Source organism: Lepidochelys olivacea (assembly GCF_965140295.1).
Source record: "Lepidochelys olivacea isolate rLepOli2 genome assembly, chromosome: 5".
NCBI lineage: Eukaryota > Metazoa > Chordata > Testudines > Cheloniidae > Lepidochelys > Lepidochelys olivacea.
This window is the reverse complement of record NC_140415.1, coordinates 89,173,396-89,200,520: the sequence shown is the minus strand read 5'-3', so window position 1 is coordinate 89,200,520 and position 27,125 is coordinate 89,173,396. Positions and strand designations below refer to the sequence as shown.

The following is a 27,125-nucleotide window of genomic DNA, read 5'->3' as shown; positions in this document are numbered from 1 at the left end:
TCTTTCTCATGAAGAATAAAAAAAACCTTTTTAATTTCTGTATTTTAGAACAGACTTATTTAACAGCAACTTGGTGTAACAATTTAACACATTTTGGTTTGTATTCTTCTCCATCCCATAGAGTAAAAACACAGCACTATTCATTTCACTGTTGCATCTCTGATGACTTCCTCCCCTATCTAATTTCACCTGCTTCCCACCCAAACTCCTCCCTTCCCTAATCTGCAGTGTGGCCAATATGTTTCCAGAACTGGAACAGAAGCGGGTTGTAGAAATGAGATCCCTTCAGGCATCTAATACCACTCAAGTGACAGAAGTCAAAATGTCACGAAGGACTCACAATCTTGACAGCCTAGGAAGCAAGAAACTAAACCCAGATCTTCAACGTAACAGTGAAGAGCATTACTGATAGGCCAATGGGCTGGAAAGCTTAAATATACATACAAACTTAAATTTTTCATTCATTCCGTTTACACTTCCCTGTACTGAGCTTTAGAGAATTTTGCCCAATAACTGAGTATACTATTGACTACCAGAGGCAAGAACTTACATTATTCTAAGCACTGGGGCCTAGTTTCTTAAACTCATGTAAGTTTAATTCAAATAAATACATGTTTAAATACATATATTTCCCTAATGATATAAAAGCAGCACAAAATATTTTACAAATTAAATAAGTCTTTCTGAATATATATATATATGTATCATACATACTGGAGCAGTTTCTAAGCCATTTTTCTCTTAAAGCATGATTCAGTTCCCACTACAGACAATGGAAAGACCTGAGGGGGACTCCACGTATGAATGTCTGGGTAGTTTAATGACAGGTCTGCCCTTGGGGGTACAGTTCTGCAATGTGTGGATGATCTTCACATAACCCTCTCTCAGTCCACATATCTAGCTCTCCATGGAAGATCTTCTATGGGATTAGTGGGTAAGGAGATATCCCCAGAGGCAGTATTCTCTTTATCTGTTACTCCTAGGGGAATTCTGCGCCACTGCGCATGAACAGAATTCACATCCCCCACAGATTATTTAATCTGTAAATAAGGCACTGCAATTATGTCTTTCGCCCACCATGTGCTGCTGTGGCACCAGAACAGAGGGCAGGCAGCTCACTGGCAGTAGCAGTCAGCAGCCAATAGGGAGGAGAGGCTGGGTTCTTCACAGCACCCTGCCTGCGGGGCCAGGTGAGAAGGCATGGGATATGGGGGGAGGACAGAGCGGGGCACAGGGGGATGCTGGGAGGTTACAGACTGGGGCTTAGAAGGGATAGTGCCGGGGACAGAGTGGGGCGGGTGCTGAATGCAAGTTGGGATGGGGGTGGCGGAATGGGGATGTAGGGCCACATGGGGATGCGGGGAGATGTGCCGGACTGAATGGGAGATACTAGGGGTCAGACAGGGTCTGCACGTAGGAGGCTCCCCAACTCCCTAACAATCTCCTCCACCCCCCAAAAAACCTGTTCCATACTTCTCCCACCCACATCCAATAACCCTCCAGGTTCACTACCAGGCTCCTTCCCAGGAATTGCTTCCCTCTTGCTTAGCTCCTCCATTACCACTGATTCCCGTAAGCCTTTGTACTGTTTCTGAGGGATGCAGGAAATATGTTTCTGTATTGTAGTTTAAATGAATTTTTTCTCAAAGTTATATATTAATATGCCTACTAAGTAATCTATTTGTCAAAAAACATTTCCTGAATCTTTTTTGTTGTCCATATTGTTACAGACATACTTGTTGGCAGGTATTTTGAAATAAATTACCAAAATAATTGAATTGGTGTGATTATATTGTGCTACTCTGACAAATAAAATATGTAGAATTTTAAAATATCGTGTGCAGAATTTTTAATTTTTTGGTGAAGAATTCCATCAGGAGTAATCAGTGCCCTCCCACCAGTATCCAAGTGGGAGGAGAAAATATGGCCCTATGTATTTATGAAGGTTTATACAAACAGTCCCCTCCAACTGTGTGCTCCAGTGTATGGTGCCATGGCAGGAAAACTGAATGGATGATCAGGAGCAGGACTGTTAAAAGTTAATTTTAAAAAGGTATTTTACGACAAGTTACTAAAATCATGGATTACTCTGCCACTGATTATTTATTATTTCTGCATTTTGGGTTCTGCATAGGATGACCATGGCTATGCTGATGCCATGGTACTACACACAGGACAAAAAATAATAAAAGAAGAAAAGGAACATTCTATAATAAAAGCAGTCCACATTTACTTTTTGGCCTACAGAGTAATCAAATCACTTCTAAGGATTGTTTTTTTTTCTTGCTTAAAAACTGTGACCAATCAGTTGCTCTAGTATCTTGACTCCAAACAATTAAGCTGAAGCAAAATATGCTGCATATTTCCATTCAGTTTCAGAATGCTGCAATGAGAATGTAACATTTCTAAACACTTGGAGGTTTCAGTTGAAAGAAATTGTCACATATAAATGAAGATTTTGACATTATAAAAGTACAGCAGAACAGGCAACAGGAAGACCATGGGGAGCTGGAAACAGACCTACTCCATAACACAAACCAGCAGCAGGGAAACAGAAACGCAGGAGCTTTATAGCCCTCCAGAGCTCTTAAAGGGGAATGACTCAGGGCTGTATGGACTCTAAACCCCCTCTCAAGTCACCAGTAAGATGAAGAGCACAGGTCCTTCATCCCATTCTTTATTTTTAGTCAATGCTCAAAGAGAAATTAAAAAAAGTCAAGTGCAGTCAAGATGCAACACAAGTCAAATACCACAATGTTAACAATCTACAGTCTGTTGCATCTTTACATTTCAAACATTCTGCATTTTAGACCTTCACTACACATTTCTGAGGTTACTGCTTCAAACTTAGTCTTTCAGAGAGATTGAGCAATATGAACACAATCGGTTATTAGGTTTTTCCCTACATCGCCAAGCACCTGACTCAGTGCATCTTCAGGCACTCTATCTACATTCCCCTCTACACCCCTGGATATTATATCCGTTCTGAGCACACCACATACGGCTTTTTCTTCCTTCCCCTAAGTTCCATCCCTGGCCTGTGTCAGGAAAGGGATAGGCTGGAGAAGATATATTTCCCAACATATAAACTCAGAAATAAAACATTTGGTGGTATTTGGGCTTTACAAAAAGGATGAAATACGATAAAGTATCAAGAATTAATCAATTTTCTTTAAAAAAATTAAATATTGGCAATAAAAGACAGAAGGTGCATTTTCCAAAAGAACCTAAGTAACTTTAAAAGAATTTATAGGATTTGTGCACCTATATCAGCTAAGAGATTTTAGAAACACCCACCCAGAAGATTTTTGGGCAGCAAAGAAATAAAAATCTCTTAGGGGCCTTTCCTGTCACATCGATCACTTTGTTGGGAAAAAAAAAAGTTTGGGTAATCTCTATATAGTAAAGAAAAAAGTCAAGAGCAACACCAGGAAGTCAAACTCTTAGCCCTCTCCAGCACCACTTTTTAAAATGGGGCAAGGGGGGGGGGGGAGTATCATTCTTCGTATTTTAAGGACTGCATATGGGAAAATGATAAAAAACAAAACGTAGCAATTCAATTTATGGTAAAAGGTTAAATACTTACTGCGTAAGAGCCTATGAGGAATGCAGCATTTGCTTGTTTTTTCTGATCAAAGCCAGTATAATGAATTATTTTCTTCCTTATCAATGTAAATGACTGCATCAAGAAATGAACAACAGGGTTATAATTTGGCACTTTGAACATAAATCTGCATAGCCTGATAAAAATAAGTTTGAAATCACTGCAGCAGAAAAGCCAACTACACACAGAAATTGGCCTCATTGGAAATAAGGTTTCCAAAATTAATTCCAATGCCTTTCTGGTTAAGATATGATCAAATGTGTTATTCCATTTTCAATCCTGAGAAGTGCTCAGCATCCAGGCAGGATCAGGGTTTTAGTGTACTGGTTGATAAAGCATCAAGTCTGTTGAAAACCTAGTTACACTGCACCATGTTAAGCCATTCTAAATGAGAGTGGCAGAGTGAACATTTTTACAAAATTTCAAATATAATTTTTAGGGCTGTCAAACGATTAATTGCATTGTTAAACCACAACAGAATACCATTTATTTAAATATTTTTAGATGTTTTCTACATTTTCAAATATATTTATTTCAATTACAACACAGGACACAAAGTGTACAATTCTCACTTTATATTTATTTTTGATTACAAATATTTGTGCTATAAAAACAAAAGAAATATTATTTTTAAATTCACCTCATACAAGTACTGTAACGAAATCGGTCATGAAAGTTGACCTTACAAATGTAGAATTATGTACAAAAAAATAACTGCATTCAAAAATAAAACAAGGTAAAACTTTAGAGCCTACAAGTCCACTCAGTCCTACTTCTTGTTCAGCCAGTCACTCAGACAAACAAGTTTGTTTACATTTGCAGGAGATAATGCTCCCCACTTCTTGTTTACAATGTCACCTTAAAGTGAGAACAGGCGTTCACATGGCACTGTTGTAACCAGTGTTGCAAGATATTTACGTGCCAGATGAGCTAAAGATTCATATGTCTCTTCATGCTTCAACCACCATTCCAGAGAACATGCATCCATGCTGAAGGTGGGTTTTGCTTGATAACGATCCAAGGCGGAGTGGACTGACGCATGTTCATTTTCATCATCTGAGTCAGATGCCACCAGCAGATGGTTGATTTTCTTTTTTGGAGGTCTGGGTTCTGTAGTTTCTGCATCTGAGTATTGCTCTTTTAAGACTTCTGAAAGCATGCTCCACACCTCATCCCTCTCAGATTTTGGAAGGCACTTCTTAAATCTTGGATCGAGTGCTGGAGCGATCTTCAGAAATCTCACATTGGAACCTTCTTTGCGTTTTGTCAAATCTGCAGTGAAAGTGTTCTTAAAATGAACATGTGCTGGGTCATTACATAAGACTACTATAACATGAAATATATGGCAGAATGTGGGTAAAACAGAACAGGAGACATACAATTCTCCCTCAAGGAGTTCAGTCACAAATTTTATTAATGCATTTTTTTTTTAAAAAAGTGTCATCAGCATGAAAGCATGTCCTCTAGAATGGTGGTTGAAGCATGAAGGGGCATATGAATGTTTAGCATATCTGGCACATAAATACCTTGCAACTGTGGCTACAAAAGTGCCATGTGAATGCCTGTTCTCACTTTCAGGTGACATTGTAAATAAGAAGCAGGCAGCATTATCTCCTATAAATGTAAATAAACTTGTTTGTCTTAGCAATTGGCTGAACATGAAGTAGGACTGAGTGGACTTGTAGGCTCTAAAGCTTTACATTTTGTTTTGTTTTTTTTAGTGCAGTTACATAAAAAAAATCTACATTTGTAAATTGCACTTTCACGATAAAGAGATTGCATTATGGTACTTGTATGAGGTGAATTGAAAAATACTATTTCTTTTGTTTATCATTTTCACAGTGCAAATATTTGTAATAAAAATAATATAAATGAGCTCTGTACACTTTGTGTTCCGTGTTGTAATTGAAATAAAACTATTTGAAAGTGTAGAAAACATCTAAAAATATTTAATAAATTTCAATTGGTATTCTATTAACAGTGCAATTAAAACTTATTAATTTTTTTAAGTTAATCACGCGAGTTAACTGCAATTAATCGACAGCCCTAATAATTTTCATTATGAAAAAACAGTAATTTTATGTTAAAGGGAAAAGTTACTGTGTTCTTTTTGGTGGTATTTTCTTCAGTTATTTTAACAATTTCAACATTGATATTAAATGTTATATTGAAAAATTAGAAAGTTGTAATATTTTAAAACAGACATAAAAGTAAATATTTTTCAAAAACTCCAAAAATTCAAACTTATGTTTCCACAACCAACTTTAACTCCTGCCCTGCATACTTGCCCAATCTCCTCCTCTCTTCTAATGTGGTATTTGAATCCCGTGCTGCCAGTTCATTCTCATTAGTCCCATTAGTCTCATTTTTCAGCATTAACATTGCCTTTTCACAAGTTCCTGGCAGCCCAGAATTTCAGCATGAGCTGAAGCTCATGCTGAAATTCTGGCTGCATCCACCAGAGACAGCTGCTGAGAGCCTAAGCTGCAGGCAATAGGTTGAAGTCCCAGCTGCCACCAGCAGAGGCTGCTGCTCTAACTGCTGCCTTCTTCGGTTGCAGCCCCTATTCCGGCTCCTCCAGAACCTCCTGCTGTGGTTCTGGCTGCACTTCTCCCCACACTTGTTCATCTTTGCACACACTATCTGTGGCCCCACTAAGTCATGAGACCTCCTCATCAACCTCCTCCTGGCACTAGCCAAAGTAGCCATTTACACCACCAGGAAGAGGATGGTAGATGAGGGGGTGCTCTGTGACTGTGGGGCTGACTTCCACTCCTCCCTGGTCTCACACATCCCGGCAGAGTTCCTCTGGGCGGCATCCGCTGGCTCCCTTGTCACCTTCGAAGAACAGCGGGTGTCTGCTTGGTGTCCCTATCGGGTTCCCTTCATTTAGCCCTGTAACCTCACTCCTGTCCCTGTTATATCTTTAGTTGTCTCCCGTACTTAACTGAGATCCCGGACTTTGTGGATCTTCCCCTTAGGCTGAGGGAGGTCCTTTAGTAGTGGGCAGGCTCCACCCACCCATCTCCAGGATCCCAACAGACTGCTACCTTCTTCAGAGTCTTTACTCCTCTCTGCTTTTGCTGTCCGTGCAGAGCACAGGTGCAGCAGTCCATGAGGACAGGCATAGAAAAAGGGAGCTGGATCGGGACCAACATGTAGCTCCTACCCACCAACAGTTAGAGTAGCAATGGTGAGCAATGGGCAGAGGGAGAAAGGATTCAAGGAGTATGTGTCCCTGCATCCCCTTCTCTCCAGCCTGTCGGGCGTAGACTCTAGCCCAGTTGCACTCTCTCCTCCTTTCCGTGTCCCACCATCAAAATCCTATATGGAGGGAAGTTGTGTGTGGGCAATACATGGGGACAGAGGGAAGGACAGGGAGCTGGGCAGGGGCAGTATCTCCGAGTTGCTAACTCTCACTATTTTAATTGCAAGTCTTGGGATATTTCAGGGGGTTCTCTTAAAGCTCCTTGAGTCTAAAAATTACATTAGACACTCAGCTTTTCAATTAAAAAAAAAAACAGTTTCTAGGTGATGGAGAAAACCTTGAACACGTGAACCCTAAAGGCTCAAAGCCAGGAAACAAGAACAAACTACCCCAAATTTACTCATTAAAAGCTCATCATTTGGGGGGTGGGGGGGGACAGACTCATGATTTTTGAACACTTGGAATTAGCAATCCTGATATCCTGAAGGGAGGAGGGAGTCCAGAGAATGCACAGCATGAGGCAGGGTAGTGCCCACTGGACAGTGGGAGCTGCAGGGAGCCTAGGACAATACTTTGGGAAGGGATTAGCCCCACCTATCAGCCAAAAAGAAAAGAAGGTCTCCCAATTTGTATTTATTACACATTAGGAATTCCCACCTGAAATATGCAAACACAAATAGGGATAATTCCATCCACTATTTCAAATATCGGAAAACAAATCATAAATCCAATGCAAGTTTAAAAAAAAAATCTTGTTTTTTTTAAAACTAGTCATATGAATATTTTTGTCTGTCTAATGGTTTTAGAGCTTGTGGAGTTGGCAATACTGTGAATCTTATTAGGCAGTTAGAAGTATGTGCTCTATTACAATCAGTAAGTATAACAGATGTTGAATAATGTAGACCGGATTCTCCAACTCAATGGAACAAGGGCTACAAGATGATTTGTGGCTAGCAGTCTGAAGCTTCCCTGCATCCGAGTATTTTGGCAAAATTTAAGTCTATCAGACCTGCTGAGACCGGCCTACTGCTGCTATTGCCCATGACTCAGAGGCAGGCACTGCTCCTCTCTCTTTTCCCGTTTACATAAATATGTTCCCAGTATTTCTTAAACTGCCTGGCTGGAGGAGACATTCCTCCCTCCCCTTCAGCAAAACTTTCACTCCAAGGAAAGTTTATGGACATTGGGGGCATAGAAAAGGGTAACTGTATTGGCTCACATACTGATGGAGAATGCTCTCAGTTTCTACTGGTGGCACTGCTGATAAATGCCATGAAGTCTAGAATGGGTATAGGAAAGAAATTTTAGGAGATTGAGATTATATTGCAGCCTCTACCCACCCCTGAAAGTGAATGAAGGAAAAAATGAACACCACTAGAAACAAAAACTGAAACAGCAGCGCTGGGTGGCTGTTACTGGAGGATATGGGCAGGCAAGAGGCAATACCAGTGATGACAACGAGTGAGGTAGGAATTCTGGGATTTCCCCCATAAAGTTAGAAAAAGTAGCCATAAACACAATAACTCCCATTACAAATTCATATTTTGAAGCTATGCACTGAAAGGGAGGGTTCTATAGAGTATCAGAACTTTAGCAATGTTTTTAAACCTCTACTAGGATCCCTATGAGATTTCAAAATAGCTATATGAAATTACTCCAACATTTTTCACTTACCAATCATAGTCCTATACACTAGAAATAAAATTTTCATAAGCACCCCAGTCCCAGTTTCAAAAGGGAGATAGGCTCAGGATTTGTCTTAGCCAAGGGTCCTTGACAAGATTTTGGGTAAAATTTTCAGAATAGTCTAAATTTTTACTGCAAGCTATTTCTGTGATATAGCTTGATCAGAAACCTTAGAATAATTTTCAAAATATGAATTACATCCATATTTTTAAAGTCCTAAATCAGAAACCACTTGTGTTTGAATCATCTCAAATTTTGATAAACCACCATCCAACTCCATGATATACCTTGTTTGAGGGGAGACAGAACTGGATTTTCAATAGAAAATTACAACCTTACTAATGAAGTGATGGCAATATGTTTTAAATGTGCACTACAAATGAACGATTTCTCTTATCAGCCCATTCTGTTAGCCAAAAATACCACAATGCTTAAAAGTGAAACGAGTCACTCAGATACCACTATGATCAGTGTAGAATGAGTTCTGCACTGAACATCCCTTTAAAACATCTAGCATTCAAGTATATTGCTCTCACAAACCAACCCATTTAAAAATAAATCACAATACAGAAACTTCTGTGGAATAATTTTCAAGCAAAATCAGGGCAAATTCTCATGGCTAAGCGAAACAACCCATTGTAGTGTATTTGGCACAATGAATCTGAAGCAGACAGCTTGACACCAGTGCTAGACAGCAAGGAACATTCACAAAATGCCAAGATTTTCCGTAAAAGACATATTGTATTGCATACTTCCAGTTTTCACAGTTCAGTGTAGGGTTTCAAAATCTGACTAATGGGCTTTTGAACAAGCAAAGAGCATATGAATTTTAGTAAGATTTTTATTTGCCTACCACGTTTTGTACTCCAACCTCTGTTGACAAACTTGCACTGGATAACTTGAATTGATATAGAAAATGTAAGACTTCATTATTTCGATTTATAGAGATACTATAAAACATAACATCTACCAAGAGCCCAATTCTGAAAGGTACAGAGCGCCTCCTCAGACATAGCAAGTTACCTCAACTTAGGGTGACCAGATGTCCTGATTTTATAGGGACAGGCCCAATATTCAGGGCTTTGTCTTATATACGAACCTATTACCCCCTACTCCTGTCCTGATTTTTCACACTTGCTATCTGGTCACCCTACCTCAACTGCAGGAGTAAGGGTGCTCAGTCACCTTGCAGGAGTGAGCCCTGAATATTTTTTTAAAAAGCAAATGTGGCTCTCTATAGAAATGTTGTGAAGACCAAAAAATTAAAAAAATTTAAAAAATCAAATTAAAACAAATCAAACAGAAGTCAAATCAAATAAATGTGTCTCTCATTGAGCCCTGAAACTCACTAGACCTTGGCAGATTTCCAAGGAGACTGAATTCCAGAGGAGGGGGCCTTCTATTGAAAGAGACCTTTGCCCACTAAGAGTTCTTCTAGTTGTTTCTAACAGTACCAATACTTAGAAGTTGCAGTTTCACAATAATTACTGTACAACTACTATGTCCTAAAGGCAAATAGTTCTCCTCCTCTTACATCCCTCACTCTCTGTCTTTTCCCTCCACACCACACACCCGCCCGAAAATATAATCTGGCCAAATCTGAAAACACAAATATATACTACATACAGTTTAGTGTGTACTCATCCAAAACACAAGCCTGAATGGCAATCCACATATCAATTTGAAGATATTTCTCAAACAAGGAACATTTATTCACCTCACCATTTTTATAAATGGGCCAATTCCAATATTTTATGTCTATTTGGTACAAAACAGTTTTTACCTTTAATTTCTTATTTAGCTTGCAACAATATCTGTAAACCATTGCCAGATTGAGAGGTCCAAAATCTGCGTAGAAGCTTGTGGGGAGGGAAAGAAAGAAAACATTTTGCTTGTACATGTTTTGTAGAAATAATTTTAAAGAAATCCACATGCACCACATAAAAACTAATAATTAATGCACACATTAAATTCGGTACAACTTCTTGAAATTGCCATCCTGCATACAATAAGTATAGTTCTGTAGTATTTCATCAGCTTTTAAAACTTTATTTTTAAATTTATTCTACTTTCTTCTCCACACAAGACCTCCTAAAAGGTCAATGAAATGATGAAGTGAGCAAACTTTTGAAAGCTCACAGTAAGATAACTTTTTTGGCACCACGTTAGGAACTCTTGATTTTAACGACAGTGCAAAAACATGCCTTCAAAAAGAAGAAGAACGAGGAGTACTTGTGGCACCTTAGGGACTAATTTATAAATTTGTTAGTCCCTAAGGTGCCACAAGTACTCCTCATTCTTTTTGCTGATACAGACTAACACGGCTACCACTCTGAAACCTGTCACCATTCAAAAACAAGGTTAATTAATTAATTCCAAAATCTTCTGCTGGCACTATGTTTAAAAGCTATCAGATTCACATTATTTATATATTTACTCATTAATCCTCACAACATTCTACCACTGTGTATACAGAGCCCCACTGAAATACAGAAAACGAACAAAACATCACAACCTGGGTAAGGTGAGCATAGAAATTTTTAACTAAAGATACTCTTATTTTTTTTCAAAAGTACTAAGGGATCTTTAATATCCATGCAGAGTATCATAAAAATAAATAATAAAATAAATGTCAAGGTCTTATCTGAAAGACCGATGCAGTTCACTGTAGCTATTAATGTAGCTATTATGCTCGGGTCATGAAGTGCTGAGTCAGCAACTGCCAGGTTTTGACCCATCTATTATTCTAGGAAGTTTAGATATTTTACCCCGGTATTTTGGCAACTAGAAACATTCCTTCTGGCTAAATATTTCAGTTAATGCTTCTAAATTGTTTTTAACTTGTTGTAAAGTATTCCGATATCTTCCAGTAGGAATAAGGTATAAGTAAGAAACAAAAAGTTTCTGAAATTTTTCAAGACAGAAATTGGTGGGGAGCCACCAGGCCCTCTCACGTATAAAGTCCCATTGCAAGTGAAATTAGCTGGCACTAGTACACTAGTTTTGAGAATAAACTCCATACATAAACTTCTGTAATCTGTATAGAAGTTTTAACTACTGCTAATAAAAACAGAATAAGAATTACATCACTTGCTTATTAGTGCTTTTCTTACCAATTTACGGCAACGTTCTGTAGAATACAAGAATAAGGACTGTACTTACTTCTCGTATACAAGTTCATCATCTATGCAGAAATAATGTGTATTTGCAACACCACTCTTTGGTTTTTGGCAGAGAATTGCAAAATAAAGGCGACCTGAAATGCAAGAGATTTTAAACTAATACTACCCTTAACATTACAAATTTCCACAGAAAACTTGAAATGTTGCTCTTAAATGTAATAACTTTAAATGGTCACAATTTAGTACCAAATTTTCCTTTCAGGGTTTCCAGATTAGAGGACATTATTTTTCAGGCACTAGACAACAAGGAAGACAATGATTAAGTTCAAAGGCTAGGTTTTGGTTACCAAACAGTTTAAAACTTACTTGTAATTTAGTCAAAAGCTCACTGTGGTTTTCCTTTGGCAAACAAGTTGTTCAGAGGATAACCAGACTGCCCTCCCATAGCTGATTTGGGAGACTTTGTGTTTGTCTATATACACACACATCTATTGACTACTACAATTCAGAGAGGAGCAAATCTGGCTCTTATGAAATCACAAAACAACCAACCAACTAACCAGCCACACACACAAGAACATGACCTGGACACTTATTATAGGAATATAAAACAAGATATTTTGAGTCTATTAGGGATGTGAGGGTGAAGGTGGGAGGAGAGGGTAAACGTTACCAAAAGAGGAAAGTGAAGCACAGTAAAATTTGATAACCGACAATAGAAAAAGAAGGTCTCAAGTTTGGATTCTTCCTGAGAGTTCTTTGTTTGACAATGCACATGCATTTGTTACGCAATCAGTGATTTACTTATATTAACTTTTAACTAACTTAGGTAAAATATCAACAGGTTGAAAAAGGCCAGGAAGTTACAGACAGCTGCTGTTTACTGCCTCCCAAATCCACTTTACGTTAATTCATCATAGTTCCAACAAAAGAAAACGCGTTTTGTTTCAAAGAAGCGAACGCGACAAAAGCGGTGCAGTACAAGTTCCTGCCCCTTGATCACATGCACGATTGCAAAACGAGTTTCGAAAACTTGCTTCTTTAACAAACCAAAGACGAAAAAAAACACTTAAACTGGCATTTTAAGTTGCTCACCTTTGATGAACTCCACAGAGGGGCGCGATTCCTTTCTGACGCTCATCACTTACAAACACTGAAAAGGGGGCCAGCCCCCACAATGTTACCGAGCCCGCAAACAGCCTGCTGCGTTTGTCACTGGAGTCTGACAGCGCTAAGGAAACGAAAGCGCCACTCCCTGCAGAGTTTTAAAGATTAAAGGGCACCCTCGCCTCAAGGCGCATCCAAATGCAGCGTGAGCCCCGGGTGGGTCTCCTCTGGGCCCCGCCGGCCAGCCGCCTCCCGCGCTCCTTCAGCAGGCACCACGGCCAGAAGTGGGTCGCCAGCGGCTGGCGGGCTCGGCCCGCATCTGTCCCCTTCCTCGAGAAAGACTTTCCAGCTCCGGAAGCTGCCTTACGGGCATTCAAACAGAAGCGTCCTCAGGCCCGAACGAGTCTGATGCACCCACAAGACAAATCCCAGCCCCAGCCGGGGAGAAAACCCGAGCGCGGCGCGCAAGCCTCGGCAATCGCTGCCCCCGCAGGCTGTGAGCGCAGAGCTCGCCAGAGAGTCCTCCCATGGCAGCAGCATTAGCCGGCAGGCGGCGCAGCCAGTGCGGCGCAGCTGGGCCCGGGGGCGCCGCTCCTCTCCTCTCCGGCGTACGGAGAAAACAACTCACGAGGGGAAGGCCCACCCCGCGGGCTGGGCCTGGAGGGGAGACGGCCCCGCCTCGCCAAGCGCCTGCGGCACACGGGCTGCTGGTATTTTAAAGGGACTGCGCTTGTGCCCCGGGGAGCGCTGTCCCCTTCCCAGCGCAGGACAGCAGCCCGCTCCTTGAGTGTTATTTTTAAACGAGGACCTGTCCCCCCACATTTACGGTGTGACTATAGCCCCTTAATCAACCCACCGCGCTGCCAGCTGGGCATCTGCCTGCAGCGCACCTCTCAGAGTGTTGTGGCCCCTCTGGTGTCCCCTGCAAGCGGTGCGCTCAAAGCCCCTAAGCCCAGGGCCTTGCAAACACAACGAAGGTGCGGCTATTGTTAAAGACATTAAACTACTCATAAGCCATTTTCGCTCCGCTCATAACAGTGATAAGAGTCCAAAAAGAAACGGAACCCCACCAATTCCTTGGTTTGAGGGTGGGCCTTGTTCCTCATGGTTGCTCTTCAGCGGCCACCTGAAGGAGCAGCATCGACAGGTTACAAAAAGAACCACAGCCAACCTTCCCGTTCCCCATGCTAGAGAGGAGGAGTTGCTCCAGTTCCTAACTTTTTCTGCGAGTGGCAGGCCTAAACTACACTCCCAGAAGAGTGGAAGGAAAAGTGAAAGGGAAGAGCCATGCTGGAATTGGGAGAAGGGGCATCTTGAGCTAAAAATCTTCATTTACTGTAGCCTCATTAAAATCTTTAGTTGTGTTGTGAAACTGCACTAAAGGAATGTATAAGCCAACATTTGACCAGAGAGTACAAAGTTAGCGCCAGTATTTTTGATCCTCAAATGAAACTGTGAAATGCACAAATGTGAAAAGCACTATTCCAGAACAGCAGAATAGCATATGCATTTTAACACACTAGCCATATATAAATGACAAGTCATTTTTTGATATCTTCAAGCCAAAAGAGTTAAAATGTTCAAAGATATCCATGTGATTTAGGAGCCCATGTGCTAGATTAAAAAATATAGTTAGATGCCTAAAGATGCAATAGGCACCTAACAGGATTTACAAAAGCTCGATGTGATTATGTCTCTTTTGAAAATGTCACCCAAAAAGTGCGTACACTTGAGCAGAAAGAATATGAAGATATGATGCACAATACAAGTTTTGCCACTCTTGCATATGCAGGCCAAATGTTTAGGCCTGGGCTATGGGAGGGAGAAGGAATCGATCTAAATTACGCAACTTCAGCTACATGAATAACATAGCTGAAGTCGACATACTCAGATCTACTCACCGCAGTCTCTTCACTGCGGTGAGTCAAGAACTGATGCTCCCCTGTCGACTCCACCTGCACCTCTCACTCCGGTGGAGTACCAGAGTCGATGGTAGAACGCTGAGCGGTCGATTTATTGCGTCTAGAGTATCGCGTCGATCCTGTGAGTAATGCAGTTTAATACTTTTGCTTCATAACTGATTTGCAGCAAAATCACAGATTTTTTTCAGGACTTGTTTCACTCACCCAAGATTTTTTGCAGTGCTCAGACCCATATGTTTGCATACTAATATCACGGGTATTAATCAATGCTTAAAAAGATATTTTAGAATTGCACTAAAACTTTGCAGAGTATCTGTTTTACTCAGCTTTAGAACTTATTTTAAAACTACAAAATCCAAAGGATTTAGTTGTCTCATTCATGATGATAATCCACAGACATTGTTAGAATTCTTGACTAGTACAACATAATGATTCACTCAATTAGTTTGCAAAGCTTAGTTGGCAATGCAGCCAAAAACGTATTAATTAGACTGAAACAGCCTCTGTTCTCTTATGTCCACTTGTTCTCTCATAGATTTGTTTCTAGATGAATATCAGTTCAATTTATTGATGCATAAAGACAATTTATTTAAAAAAATAAAACCTAAAAAAACAGCCAACCAACCAACCAACCACGCTAATAACCAGCAAAAAAAAAAAATAATGTAGGATTTTCTCAAGCAAAATAAAAGCTTCCAGCCAAAATTTTCCAAAGAACAGGTGTTAAATTAGGTTCTTGGAGTCTGTATTTAGCAAATAAGGAGAAGTTTTTAAAGGGAGCCTATAGGGAGTTAGGTGTCCAGGTCCTGCAGAAAGTCAGTGAGCGTTAGTTGCCTAACTCTCTTAAGCCTCTTTGAAAATCCCACCTTAAATATGTGATTTGGCACTTCTGAAAATCAAATCACTTGTTTAGGTATACAAATATGAACTAATGAGCCTAACTTTAGGCATCTGTTTGAAAATGTGGGTCTTTCATTTTAGAACACAAGAACTAATGAAATGAAACTACCAAATGAAATTAATAGGCAGCAGGTTTAAAACAAACAAAAGGAAGTATTTTTTCCACACAACGCACAGTCAACCTGTGGAACTCCTTGTCAGAGGATGTTGTGAAGGCCAAGACTATACCAAGGGTCAAAAAAAGAACTAAATAAATTCATGGAGGATCAATGGCTAATAGCCATTGGGCAGGGATGGTGTCTCTAGCCTCTGTTTGCCAGAAGCCGGAAATGGGCAACAGCGGATGGATCACTTGATGATTACCTGTTCTGTTCATTGCCTCTGGGGAACCTGGCATTGAACACTGTCAGAAGACAGGATACTGGGCTAGATGGACATTTGGTTTGACGCATTATGGCCGTTCTTACGTTCTTATGAAACAAACCCTTAGGTTAGCCTAGAAAATAAATCCACTATCAAATGTTGATCACATTATTCTTTTAAAGTGCTTACATCTTCCATAAGTTATGCTAAATGTCAATTTTGGGGAAGATACAATTTATACCAATAAAGGAGTGCTTCTGTAGGTATAACTTGTTCTACTAGTTCCCTGAACTAAATAAGCTATACAACTTTTTACTGGTATAACTGCGTCTAGGATAGTTGCTCGCATAGCTATGTCCATCAGGGATGAGGGAAAAATAAGTCACACCTTGACGGACATAGCTATGCCAGCAAAAGTTAAGCGTAGACTAGGCCTTCATTGTACATTAAAGGGGGGAAAAAAGTTTTACCTTATTTAAATACAGTCACTTAGAGTGCTAAGCCTAAATTAACTCATAATATATTAATTCTAAAATTTGTGATCATACCACAAACAATTCTAAAAGAAAGACTGACTGGAGAATCTCTAATATTGGCGTTACAAATGCTGTTTTTCTTACTGAACAGTGTAAGCAGCTTCTGACAACCTATAAAAATAGAGTATTTGGCTGTCTTAGCTTTTCCCCCCCTTTATGTCCATTCAAGAAAAAGGACTCAATGATTTGTTTAAAACACAGATTTTTTTTTCAAATAATTAAAACCTAACAGTAGTGCAAAATAAAGTAGAAACAGCAGTTTGTCTGTGTATATTGTTCACCCAAAACCTGAATCCCATTTAACATTGTTTCATATTAAACCGAATAATGGTTTAATATGAAATGGGATTCAGATTATGGGTGAACAATATGCATGGACTATTAAATGGCGGTTACCCCTTTATTATTTAGTGCTATCTTTGGATCATTTTAATTGTTGCTATATTCAGAACAGCAGAATACATTAAGAAATACAAGCTTGATATTCTTAATTTACACATCAGCCTCAAAATAAAACCTGAGTGAATTAAATGCCATCACCCAGAGAAGCTGTCAGTACTCACAACAACTGCTCTGCAATAAAACTGCAAATAAACTTCATATTGTTCATTTTCCCTACTGGAAAATTTAAGAAAGGAATATAAAATGAAATAATTTCAGAACAGAATTAGGTTATTTACTTTTGCCTACTCAGACTGCTATCTCACTACAATGTTGAGTATTTTGGCCTCAATGACAGTGTCAGCAGGATGAGAAACTACTCAACAGAGCTATTTTATTCAGGTTTCCTCAAAAGCATTTCTGGCTCTGTTTTACAATAACCAAGTATTAACATGTTACGTTTTTAAACAGCACTATTATACACACTATGAAATTACTACAACTGAAATTAAGTCAGTGGGGCTCTGTAAGGGTCCTGATTGCAGGAGAAGGACTTGTTGTCTTGCACTTATTTAAATAAAAAAGTCATGCATCTTAAAAAAGGTAAAAGCCAGGCATTTTGTTTTATTTACAACAAATTTGAAAACTATTTTTCATATACATTATTTCAACAAAAAAGAAAGTTATTGTGATGAAAAACAAAGCTTAATTTTACACTGGCAGAAGCTAAGGGGAGCTTGCTAATCCTGTGTCAGAGGGATGCAAGACTAGGGCTGGTTAATTTCTTGTCTCTACAAGCAGGCAATGAGCTGTGAAAATATCTATACAGGGTATCAGCAGGATACCAGCAGCTTCCTCTTCATGATCTTATTTACTTGATTCTGGAAAAGGAACGAATAGCACTTCCTAAAAATATTCTCCTTTCCATCACCCACAACAATCCTGATGTCTCTAGAGATCTGCAAGTCAAAGTCTTTATAGACAGAACTTTGAATTCAACAGGCAGCTAATACACAGCAGCACTTTAATATTGGACAGCAAGTAAACATGCCTGTTCTTACCAGAGAGATTATTCTGGTGTCTGAAGAGTGAAGATACACTTGTTCTTTTGACAAAATGAAAGTTCTTGAACTTGATGGTAAGGCAGCTAACAAGTCCCTCGGAATATTTATATAAAAAGATATTACAGACTTTAACAAATCTTAAATTATTTAAATCTGAAATGGTCTTGCTCATACTGAATTATAAAGATTAGTATTATCCTAGAGGTCTTCATGCCTTGAACACTGTTGATAAGAATGGTGTGGGTTGGCTTGACTGGACGGCATACGCCAAATAATAAAGAACGAAGTCTGAGAGTAATTTGCTGTACTAGTAGTAAGTGTTTTACAGATCTGAGTTATGTACCAATATGTATTAAAAGTTAGGGTTCCGAGAATCCAAACAATTCTTTCTAAACCTAGCAGATCTCAAAAAGATGCAATAGATAATGTACAGGTATAACACTCTGTGATGCCAAACTAATATAAATAAAACTGAAGTTTTTCAATCAATCATCTTACATTATAAAGAACTCACTAATCACTGCATAAATCAAAGCCAAGAGATGATAAAACTGGTGACCATGATAGAAACCAAGTATCAGCATACTTTCTGAACAAGAGTATGAGGACACAGATTAAAATTAAATATAAAGTTAAACACATTGTTTGAAAATAAATAGGGATTTTTCCTCAGACTGATGAGATCTGTTCCACAATCATGGCCCTACCTTCCCTAAAATAATATATAGTCCCTGTTCTCTGCTGCTCCCATGTAACAGACATGTAAATCTGAGAGAACAGAGTTCCCACACTTTCAGCACTGGATTAGACAAAAAAAGCCTTAACCACTTTCTCAAATCAAGGAAGATTTTGAAAGAGTCATAAGAAAATGAGGTCATGCTGATAAATGATTACATACTTCTCCTGTAATGAGAGAGATTTATAATAAAAACTCACTGAAAAATGTTTACAAACACCAGTGAAAAACACAAGTCTCAGTAAAAAAAATGTTCCTATCATTCGAGAAAATTGTGTTTTCTTCGTAATGCAACAATATTAAGACAGAATTGTGAATTATGTTGTTTAAATAGAAATTATCAATGCATATATTAAGCCACCAGAATATTTCATGAAAATTCCAAGTGACAGCCTAAGTAAAAAGAGTCAGAATTAAAGCATGAGTATATTGCAGACTCTACAGCACTTCTCTGTAGAAGTAAATTTCTCAATGTAAACAAAATTGACACCCATCCTAAATAAAAGGACTCTAAAGTAGGGCTGTTGATTAATCGCAGTTAACTCAAGTGATTAACTAAAAAAAATTAACTGCAATTAAAAAAATTAATCGTGATTAATCACACCGCTAAACAATAGAATACCAATTGAAATTTATTAAATACTTTTGGATGTTTTTCTACATTTTCAAATACTGTATATCAATTTCTATTACTACACAGAATACAAAGTGTACAGTGTTCACTTTATACTATTTTTATTACAAACATTGGCACTGTAAAAATGATAAAAGAAATAGTATTTTTCAATTCACCTCATACAAGTACTGTAGCGCAATCTTTTTATCATGAAAGTGTAATTTACAAATGTAGATTTTTTTTCTTACATAACTGCACTCAAAAACAAAACAATGTAAAACTTTAGAGCCTACAAGTCCACTCAGTCCTACTTCCTGTTCAGCCAATCACTAAGACAAACAAGTTTTTTTATATTTACGGGAGATACTGCTGCCTGCTTCTTATTTACAATGTCACCTGAACGTGAGAACAGGCGTTCGCATGGCACTTTTGTAGCTGGCGTTGCAAGGTATTTACGTGCCAGATATGCTAAAAATTTGTACGCACCTTCATGCTTCAGTCACCATTCCAGAGGATATGCTTCCATGCTGATGACACTGGTTAAAAAATAATGTGTTAATAAAATTTGTGACTGAACTCCTTGAGGGAGAATTGTATGTCTCCTGTGCTGTTTTACCCACATTCTGCCATATATTTCATGTTATAGCAGTCTCTGATTAAAACATGTTTCTTTTAAAAACACATTCTCATCAGATTTGACAAAACGCAAAGAAGATACCAATGTGAGATTTCTAAAGCACTCGACCCAAGGTTTAAGAATCTGAAGTGCCTTCCAAAATCTGAGAGGGAAGAGGTGTGGAGCATGCTTTCAAAGGTTTTAAAAGAGCAATACTCAGATGCAGAAATTACAGAACCCAAACCACCAAAAAAGAAAATCAACCTTCTGCTGGTGGCATCTGACTCAGATGATGAAAATGAATATGCATCGATCCGTTCTGCTCTGGATCATTATCGAGCAGAACCCATCTTCAGCATGGACACATGTCCTCTGGAATGGTGGTTGGTTGAAGCATGAAGGGACATATGAATCTTTAGCGCATCTGACGTGTAAATATCTTGCAACACCGGCTACAACAGTGCCATGCGAACGCCTGTTCTCACTTTCAGGTGATATTATAAAACAAGAAGCGGGCAGCTTTATCTCCTGCAAATTGTAACCAAACTTGTCTAAATAATTTTGTTGGAAAGTTACAACGCAACACAACATGCTTTAGAATCTTATTTCTCAGGCATAGTTAGAGAAATGTACAGAACATACATACCAAAGATAGGAAATAAAAAACTGCCTACCCATCTTAAATAAAATCTCCACAATTTATTTGCATTGTATATAGCTATCATTTTGAAAGACATGGGAGATTACATCTAATAAGTGGAGGTGAGTTTGTTCAGTTTTGGCAAATAAAATTCACATTATCTGAGTGTCATGCATTAGTTGAAGAAAAAAAATGATGTAATTTTAAATCCACTGTAATACAGCACAACAGAAACTTTAAGGAATTGTATTCTTTAGTCAATCATTTTCCTACATCCTTGATGTTATTCCTGGAATGTGGCATGTACCTACCACGCATTCACAGGAATATGGGAAAATCTACAGTGTTTTCCCAGCCAGTGTCTTTTTTTACACCACCAGAGTAAAACATCTCAAAAAGTGTTAGGATTGCAATGGAGAGCAAAACTGTGTATGAGAAATAATTTTTAAAAGAATACTTACTGAAGCTTATTCTGACAGAGAGCTATTAGTAATAACTGAAGTACTATAATGTCTATAGATTGTAGTGTTAAACACTCAAATATAATGCACAACAGAATTTGTAATCCATGTATGTGACATCAGACCACCATGATTTGTTACACCCACAGATTACAAGTATTTAAAAATATTTAGGTTTGTTTAAAGCTGTTGCATTACGAGAGAAGGAGAAGGCAACATGCAATGTTCACAAGTATTTTGGCACTGATTTTGCAAACAGATGCTTTAGAGCATATTTGTTAGACTGGACAGAGTCCCATTTACCAGTGTGTGTATTTGCAGGATTGGGGCTTTACATCTTCTATGTCTTTAGTTAGATGAACTAAGGGTTGTGCATTGAGATGCCATGTGAAATGGTAGGAATGCTAGTTGTCTAGTTCAGGGGCTGGCAAACTTTTTGGCCTGAGGGCCACACTGGGTTTCCATAATTGTATGGAGGGCTTGTTAGGGGAGGCTCCCCAAACAGCCAGGCATGGCCCTGCCCCCTATCCAAACCCCCCGCCCCGCTTCTCGCCCCCTAATGGCCCCCCCAGGACACCTGCCCCATCCACCCCTCCCTGACCGACCCCGGACCCCCTGCCCCTGACTGCCCCATCCAACCCCTCCTCTCCTTCCTGACTTCCCCCCCAGGACCCCTGCCCAATGCAACCCCCCCTTCTCCCTGACTGTCCCCAGAACCCCTGCCCCTGACTGCCCCATCCAACCCCCCCCCTTCCTGACTGCTCCCCACCGGGACCCCTGCCCCCATTCAACGCCCCCCGTTCCCCGCCCTCTGACCGCCCCGACCCCTATCCACACCCCCACCCCCGAACTCCCCTGCCCTCTATCCAACACCCCTGCTCCATGCCCCCTTACCGCACTGCCTGGAGCAACGGTGGCTGGCGGCGCTACAGCCGCGCTGCCCGGCTGGAGCCAGCCACGCACAGAGCAGCCCAGAGCACCGCGTCAGGCCAGGTTCTGCAGCTGCGCTGCCCCAGGAGCTCACCACCCCGAGCACTGTGTCAGCGGCGTGACAAGGTGAGGCTGCGGGGGGACAGCAGGGGAAGGGCTGGGGTCAAGCCTCCCAGGCCAGGAGCTCAGGGGCCGGGCAGCTCCTGGGCAGGTCCCCCAGGCCGTAGTTTGCCCACCTCTGGTCTAGTTGCTAACATTTGTCTACATGGGGAATTTACCAGCAGAACTATTATGCTAAACCTCCATGTGTGGACACTATTATTCCAGAATTAAAGTGCATTTTCCAATTAAGTTTATGTCACTTTGGAGGCAATATAAAAAATCCTAGGGAAAAAGGCACTAGTATTCTGGAATACAAGTGTGCACACAGGGAGTTATACCAGTGTAACTACAGAGGTGTATTTGTATCAGTAAATATCCTTGCGGAGACAAGACCTAACAATATTTTTATTTTAGATTGGACTATTTTGGATTATTTTCCTTTACAACACCATTTATTTGGTTTGTTTTAAAATGGGAGTCTGGCACAGTGAGTTTGTATACTCAGTCCACCAGGCCCTGTCCACAAAATGTTATATGTTTTTCCATGATAAAATTGTGTGAACCTTGACACGTCATTTCCAGTTTTGCTTTAATTTAAAAGAAGCCATCAACTAATTGAAAAAACAACAACACTTCAGTCTATTTTTTTAAACCAGCTATTGTTATCAGTACCACCTAGATCACTGTAACAGAAAAACTTTTTTTTTCCAGTTTGTTTACTTTGTGTATTCTCAGTTTCACTCTCTTCTATAGACAGAGTTTCCTATTTGCATGGGTCTTTCACACAGGAAGAGGAAAGGGTTTTGTGTTTGTTTTTAAGTAAATCATATCATTCTCAAAAGTTGGCAAGGAGACTCAAGAGCAGCTAAATTACCCAATTGTAGTAAAAAAAATTTAAACTAACTAGGAGTTCAACCATCCTTTTAAACTAGAAAAGAGCAACCCAAACCCTGCATGCTGCTCCACAGAGGCAGATTCCTTTGCCAAAACGAAGCACAACTGAAGTCACTAGGCTCTGTGCAAGTTGAGCAGTTTGTACAGAACTGCCCAGGGGAGTGGAGCTTGGGGTTTATCCATAATTTTCTTTGGTAAGGCAGAGAGCATGAAATTAAGGGCAGACAAAGAACTAGGCTGTTTTATGAAAAAAAATTGATTTTAATTCTTTTCCAAAGACCAAATATCAATTTTTAAAACGTACAGAGTTATAGAGTTTAAGGCCAGAAGGGACCACCAGATCATGTAGTCCAGGGGTTCTCAAACTGGCAATTACAATGCAACCTCTCACGGGGTGGCAAGGTTATTACACGGGGGTCACGCGTACTTGCATGAAACAGAGAGCAACTACTATAAAATATATAATTTAAATCTAGCGTTACAGAAAATTATACACACCTTTCCATTACAATGTAGTGCATTTATTTCAAAAAGTATTGTAAACATAATCTAGCAATTATTGATCCTAAACAAAATATATATTTGTATTTTCATCACTTTAAGGAAATTGGACTCTGGAGATTGTAGTATCATGCAAGCAGCTTTGTTGGCTTGTGACGAAAAAGTGGTACCAAGACAACATTAGAGGGCTTGATTGTTCAGCAGCTGAAGAGCTGCATTAAACTGCAAACCAATCAGAGCACTGGGATCAGCAAAAACAAAAATTATAATTTAACAGTTAGACACCCAGGTGGGGCAGCTCTAAGGGGGGCTTGCGAGGGCTGTAGTCACCCTAAAGTTTGCCTTCCCCCCTCCCCTTTAAACTTTAGGCAGAAGTAGGAGTGGCATGACATGGCATTGCCACCCTTACTTCTGCAGTTCTGTGCTGCTACTGGCAGCGATGCTGCCTTCAGAGCTGGGAGCCTGGCCAGCAGCTACCGCTCTCCGGCTACTCAGCTCTGAAGGCAGCAGCAGCAGCAGCCCAGAAGTAAGGGTGGCAATGGAGCACTAGAAATGTTCCCTCTAATTTTTTTCATCCATGTGCAGAATGAATTTTGTTATGTACAGCACCAATAACGAGATAATGGGCGGATGTGCGCCACCAATACAAACAAAAAACCTAAATTGCTGGTCATACTTGAGCAGCTTTCTGTACCTTTCTACTAAAGGGTTGCTGAAGCTGCATCTCAAGTTGACCTTGCTATGTATTCATTCTAACTAATCTATTACTTTTTGCTAAAAAGTAACATAGGGCCTTGTATCATTTTCTGTTACAAGAACTATGTAGATAACTGTCATTTAGCATGTGAATTGTAAAAGCCTGTTTTCTAATTTGCAAGATTATATTATAATACTTTCTACTAGGGAATCAGATCAGGCTCTGTCAGTAACTGAATAGGACAATATTGAATCTTTTCCTATTCATCTAGAGATACTGAACATGTCCAGGCACGAAATCCTGTTACCCTTCTGTATAACCCAGTCAAACTGGCGCAGTTCTACTGCAGAAAGAATGAGCAGGCGACAGTGGGGAGAGGCATCTCTCCTCGCCCTAGCACTGAATGCCCCAAGCTTCCCACCCCATACTGTCTCCACCCACCCTCTATTCCCCTCCCCCCTTACACATCCTCTCCAGTGTCCAGGCCTACCTGTGGCTGCATGCCTGCCCCGCTCCACTAATTAGGTGCATGGCTCTTGATGCTTTCTTGTGTGGCCACACAGGTGCACACCTTAGAGCAGTGGTGGGCAACCTGTGGGCTGCATGCGGCCCATCAGGGTAATCCGCTGGTGGGCCACGAAACAGTGTTTAATAAACATTGGCTGTCCACAGGCACGGCTGCCCACACCTCGCAGTGGCCGTGGTTTGCTGTTTCCGACCAATGGGAGCTGCGGGAAGTGGCGGCCAGCAAGTCCCTGTGGCTCGTGCCACTTCCCGCAGCTTCCATTGGCCGGGAATGGCGAACCACAGCCACTGGGAGCTGCGGGGCGGCCGTGCCTGCGGACCGTCAATGTAAACATTGTCTCGTGACCAGCCACCGGATTACCCTGACAGGCAGCGTGCGGTCCACAGGTTGCCCACCACTGCCTTAGAGGGAACACAGAGCACTAGTAAGTCTGCTGCGGAAAGTGATATTTGTATGTTTGTTAATATCATTTTTCACAGCCTCTCAGCTCTAAAGGCAGTGCTGTGGCCAGCAGCAGCTCAGAAGTAAGGGTGGTAGTGCGGCACTAAGTCTGCTGTGAAAAATGATACTGACAAAGTTTCTTCGTGCCCGCTCCCAGTATTAAATAGTAATTATTAAAAAAAAAAAAACTTTTCTGCTCATAATAATTTGGTAAAAATGTGTTTTAGTCTTAATTTAAAAGTGGTAAGAAATGTTAGATTTATTTTAAACAATTTGGTTATAAATTTAGCATTTAAAATAGCATTAAAATATATATATAAAGTGTTTTTAATTTATAAGGCGAGGGTCACACTCAGAGGCTTGCTGTCTGAAAGAAGTCGCCAATTCAAAAAGTCTGAGAACCACTGATCTAGTCTGACCTGCCATAGATCACAGACCACATCATATGTTCACACAGAAGATTAAGAGGTTTGACAGATTGAACTATATTTCCATTCTTCTTTTCCATCAGTACTGTAAAATAGTGCAAGACAGCGGTTTTCTAGTGCCATCCTTTAAGAGTAGGCCTTTCTGGACTTGTGTGATGCGAAGAAGAATGCTAAATTAGAGGTGCTTTTGTCTGCTATGGTAAAAACTTCTAAAATTGAAATTTGTGTAAAACAATTATTGTATCAACAACAGCCAGTCAGACAAGCATTTATTAAGTGGGCAAAAGACAACAAAGCATTGTTTCTCTGTACTGCAGGCTGAAAAAAAGAGAGGAGGGAGGAGAAGAAGAAAAGCAGCAGCAAGAGGCAGGAGATGAAAGAGAAAGTTTCCTTTTATTGCAGACACTCCTTTCATTTAGGACTCAGGAAAAGCAAAACCAGGAATTTCACGCAGAATATTTTACACCTGACTCTCTGTTGAGCCCAAAACTGAAGTCAGTACGGCAAGACAGGATGAGTAGGCCACTCCTAAGCACGTTTAACGCATTCTGCTAATGATTTTTAAACGGCAGACACTCTGGAGAGGCATTATCAGACCGCGGGAGACCTACATATTTTCTCTGCGCTTTCGGGGAGACCCGTGTACCACCAGCCAAGCCCCCCCGCCCGCTCTGGGGCTAGCGTTTAAAACAAAACCCATGGAAGCTGTCACACGACGTGGCGGCTCCCATAAAGTTTGACAGCAACTTGTAACGTGCACAGCGAAGCCGGCCGGAGGCTGCTGCGAGAGGCAGGTGGACGCAGGCAGAAGGGTTTTGCTCTCACCCATTATTTGGAAGCCTGGTGAGAGGGAAGAGCTGGCTGGCGCCCTCCCTCCAGTGGGGCAGGAGGAGGAGCAAGTTCCGCAAATCCCGCCACACAGACCCCGCTGCCGCCGCCGCCGCTTCCCCCGGACTGCCGCTCCCGCTGCCCACCGCACACACGGCGTCAGCGATGCCTGCCCGGCCAAGGCAACCCGGGCGCTGGCTGCCTCCCGCCCCCGGCGCCCCCGCTCACCGGTGATTTGCATGCAGCTCTCCGGCCCGGACGGGGGCGGCTCCTCTTCCACCCCCGCGGCTGCAGCCGCCGCGCCCCGAGTTTTCTTCACGGCCGGCGGCGCCGGGGCCGAGCGTCGCCGGGCCCCGGACCAGTTCTTCCGCTTCATGGCGGCGGCGGCGCCGTTACGGGGGGTGCGAGGCAGCCGGGCTCATCCCCGCCGCACGGAGCCGCTCGCCCGGGCCGGGGCTCGGGCTGCCTGAGCGGGGGCGGGGGGACCCCGAGCCAGCAACGGCGGCTGCTGACGCTTCTCGCCCGCCTCCCCGCAGCGGGGGCTTCGCGCCCCCTCCCTGCGCCTCTGATTGGGTGGGAGGGTGTGACGTCATCGTGACCCGTTCGCGTCGGGTAAAGTGACGTCATAGTGGTAAATGATCATTACGGATATGCCAGGGGTAAAGGACTGTGTGACTTTCCCACGTGCCTGCATCCACCGCATCCATACGCCCCTTGATGTGGCTCCATGCACCAGCCTTCTGCACCGACAGACCCTGCTGTGTGCTGCTTCAACCTTCTACACATACTTTCCCCCACCACACACACACACCCCTA

The 27,125-nt window shown here is 41.1% G+C and overlaps 1 protein-coding gene across 6 annotated transcripts in view; it reads right to left on the bottom strand.

Annotated features, from left to right (window-relative positions):
* Positions 1 to 26,850, bottom strand: part of CDC14B (cell division cycle 14B) — an 84,760-nt gene extending 57,910 nt beyond the window's left edge. For 4 of the 6 annotated variants that reach the window (XM_084629541.1, XM_084629542.1, XM_084629544.1 and 1 more), the window contains exons 1-4: positions 26,538 to 26,850; positions 11,661 to 11,754; positions 10,282 to 10,357; positions 3,587 to 3,679 (exon numbers count right to left, since the gene is read on the bottom strand). In XM_084629541.1, the coding sequence (XP_084485667.1) occupies positions 3,587 to 3,679; positions 10,282 to 10,357; positions 11,661 to 11,754; positions 26,538 to 26,685 (411 nt within the window). In that variant the 5' untranslated portion in view covers positions 26,686 to 26,850. Of the gene's footprint in view, positions 1 to 3,586; positions 3,680 to 10,281; positions 10,358 to 11,660; positions 11,755 to 11,986; positions 12,041 to 12,715; positions 13,327 to 26,537 lie in introns of those variants that run through there. The other 2 variants (XM_084629543.1, XM_084629546.1) reach the window with 2 other exon arrangements.
* Between the last annotated feature and the right edge of the window lie 275 nt (positions 26,851 to 27,125).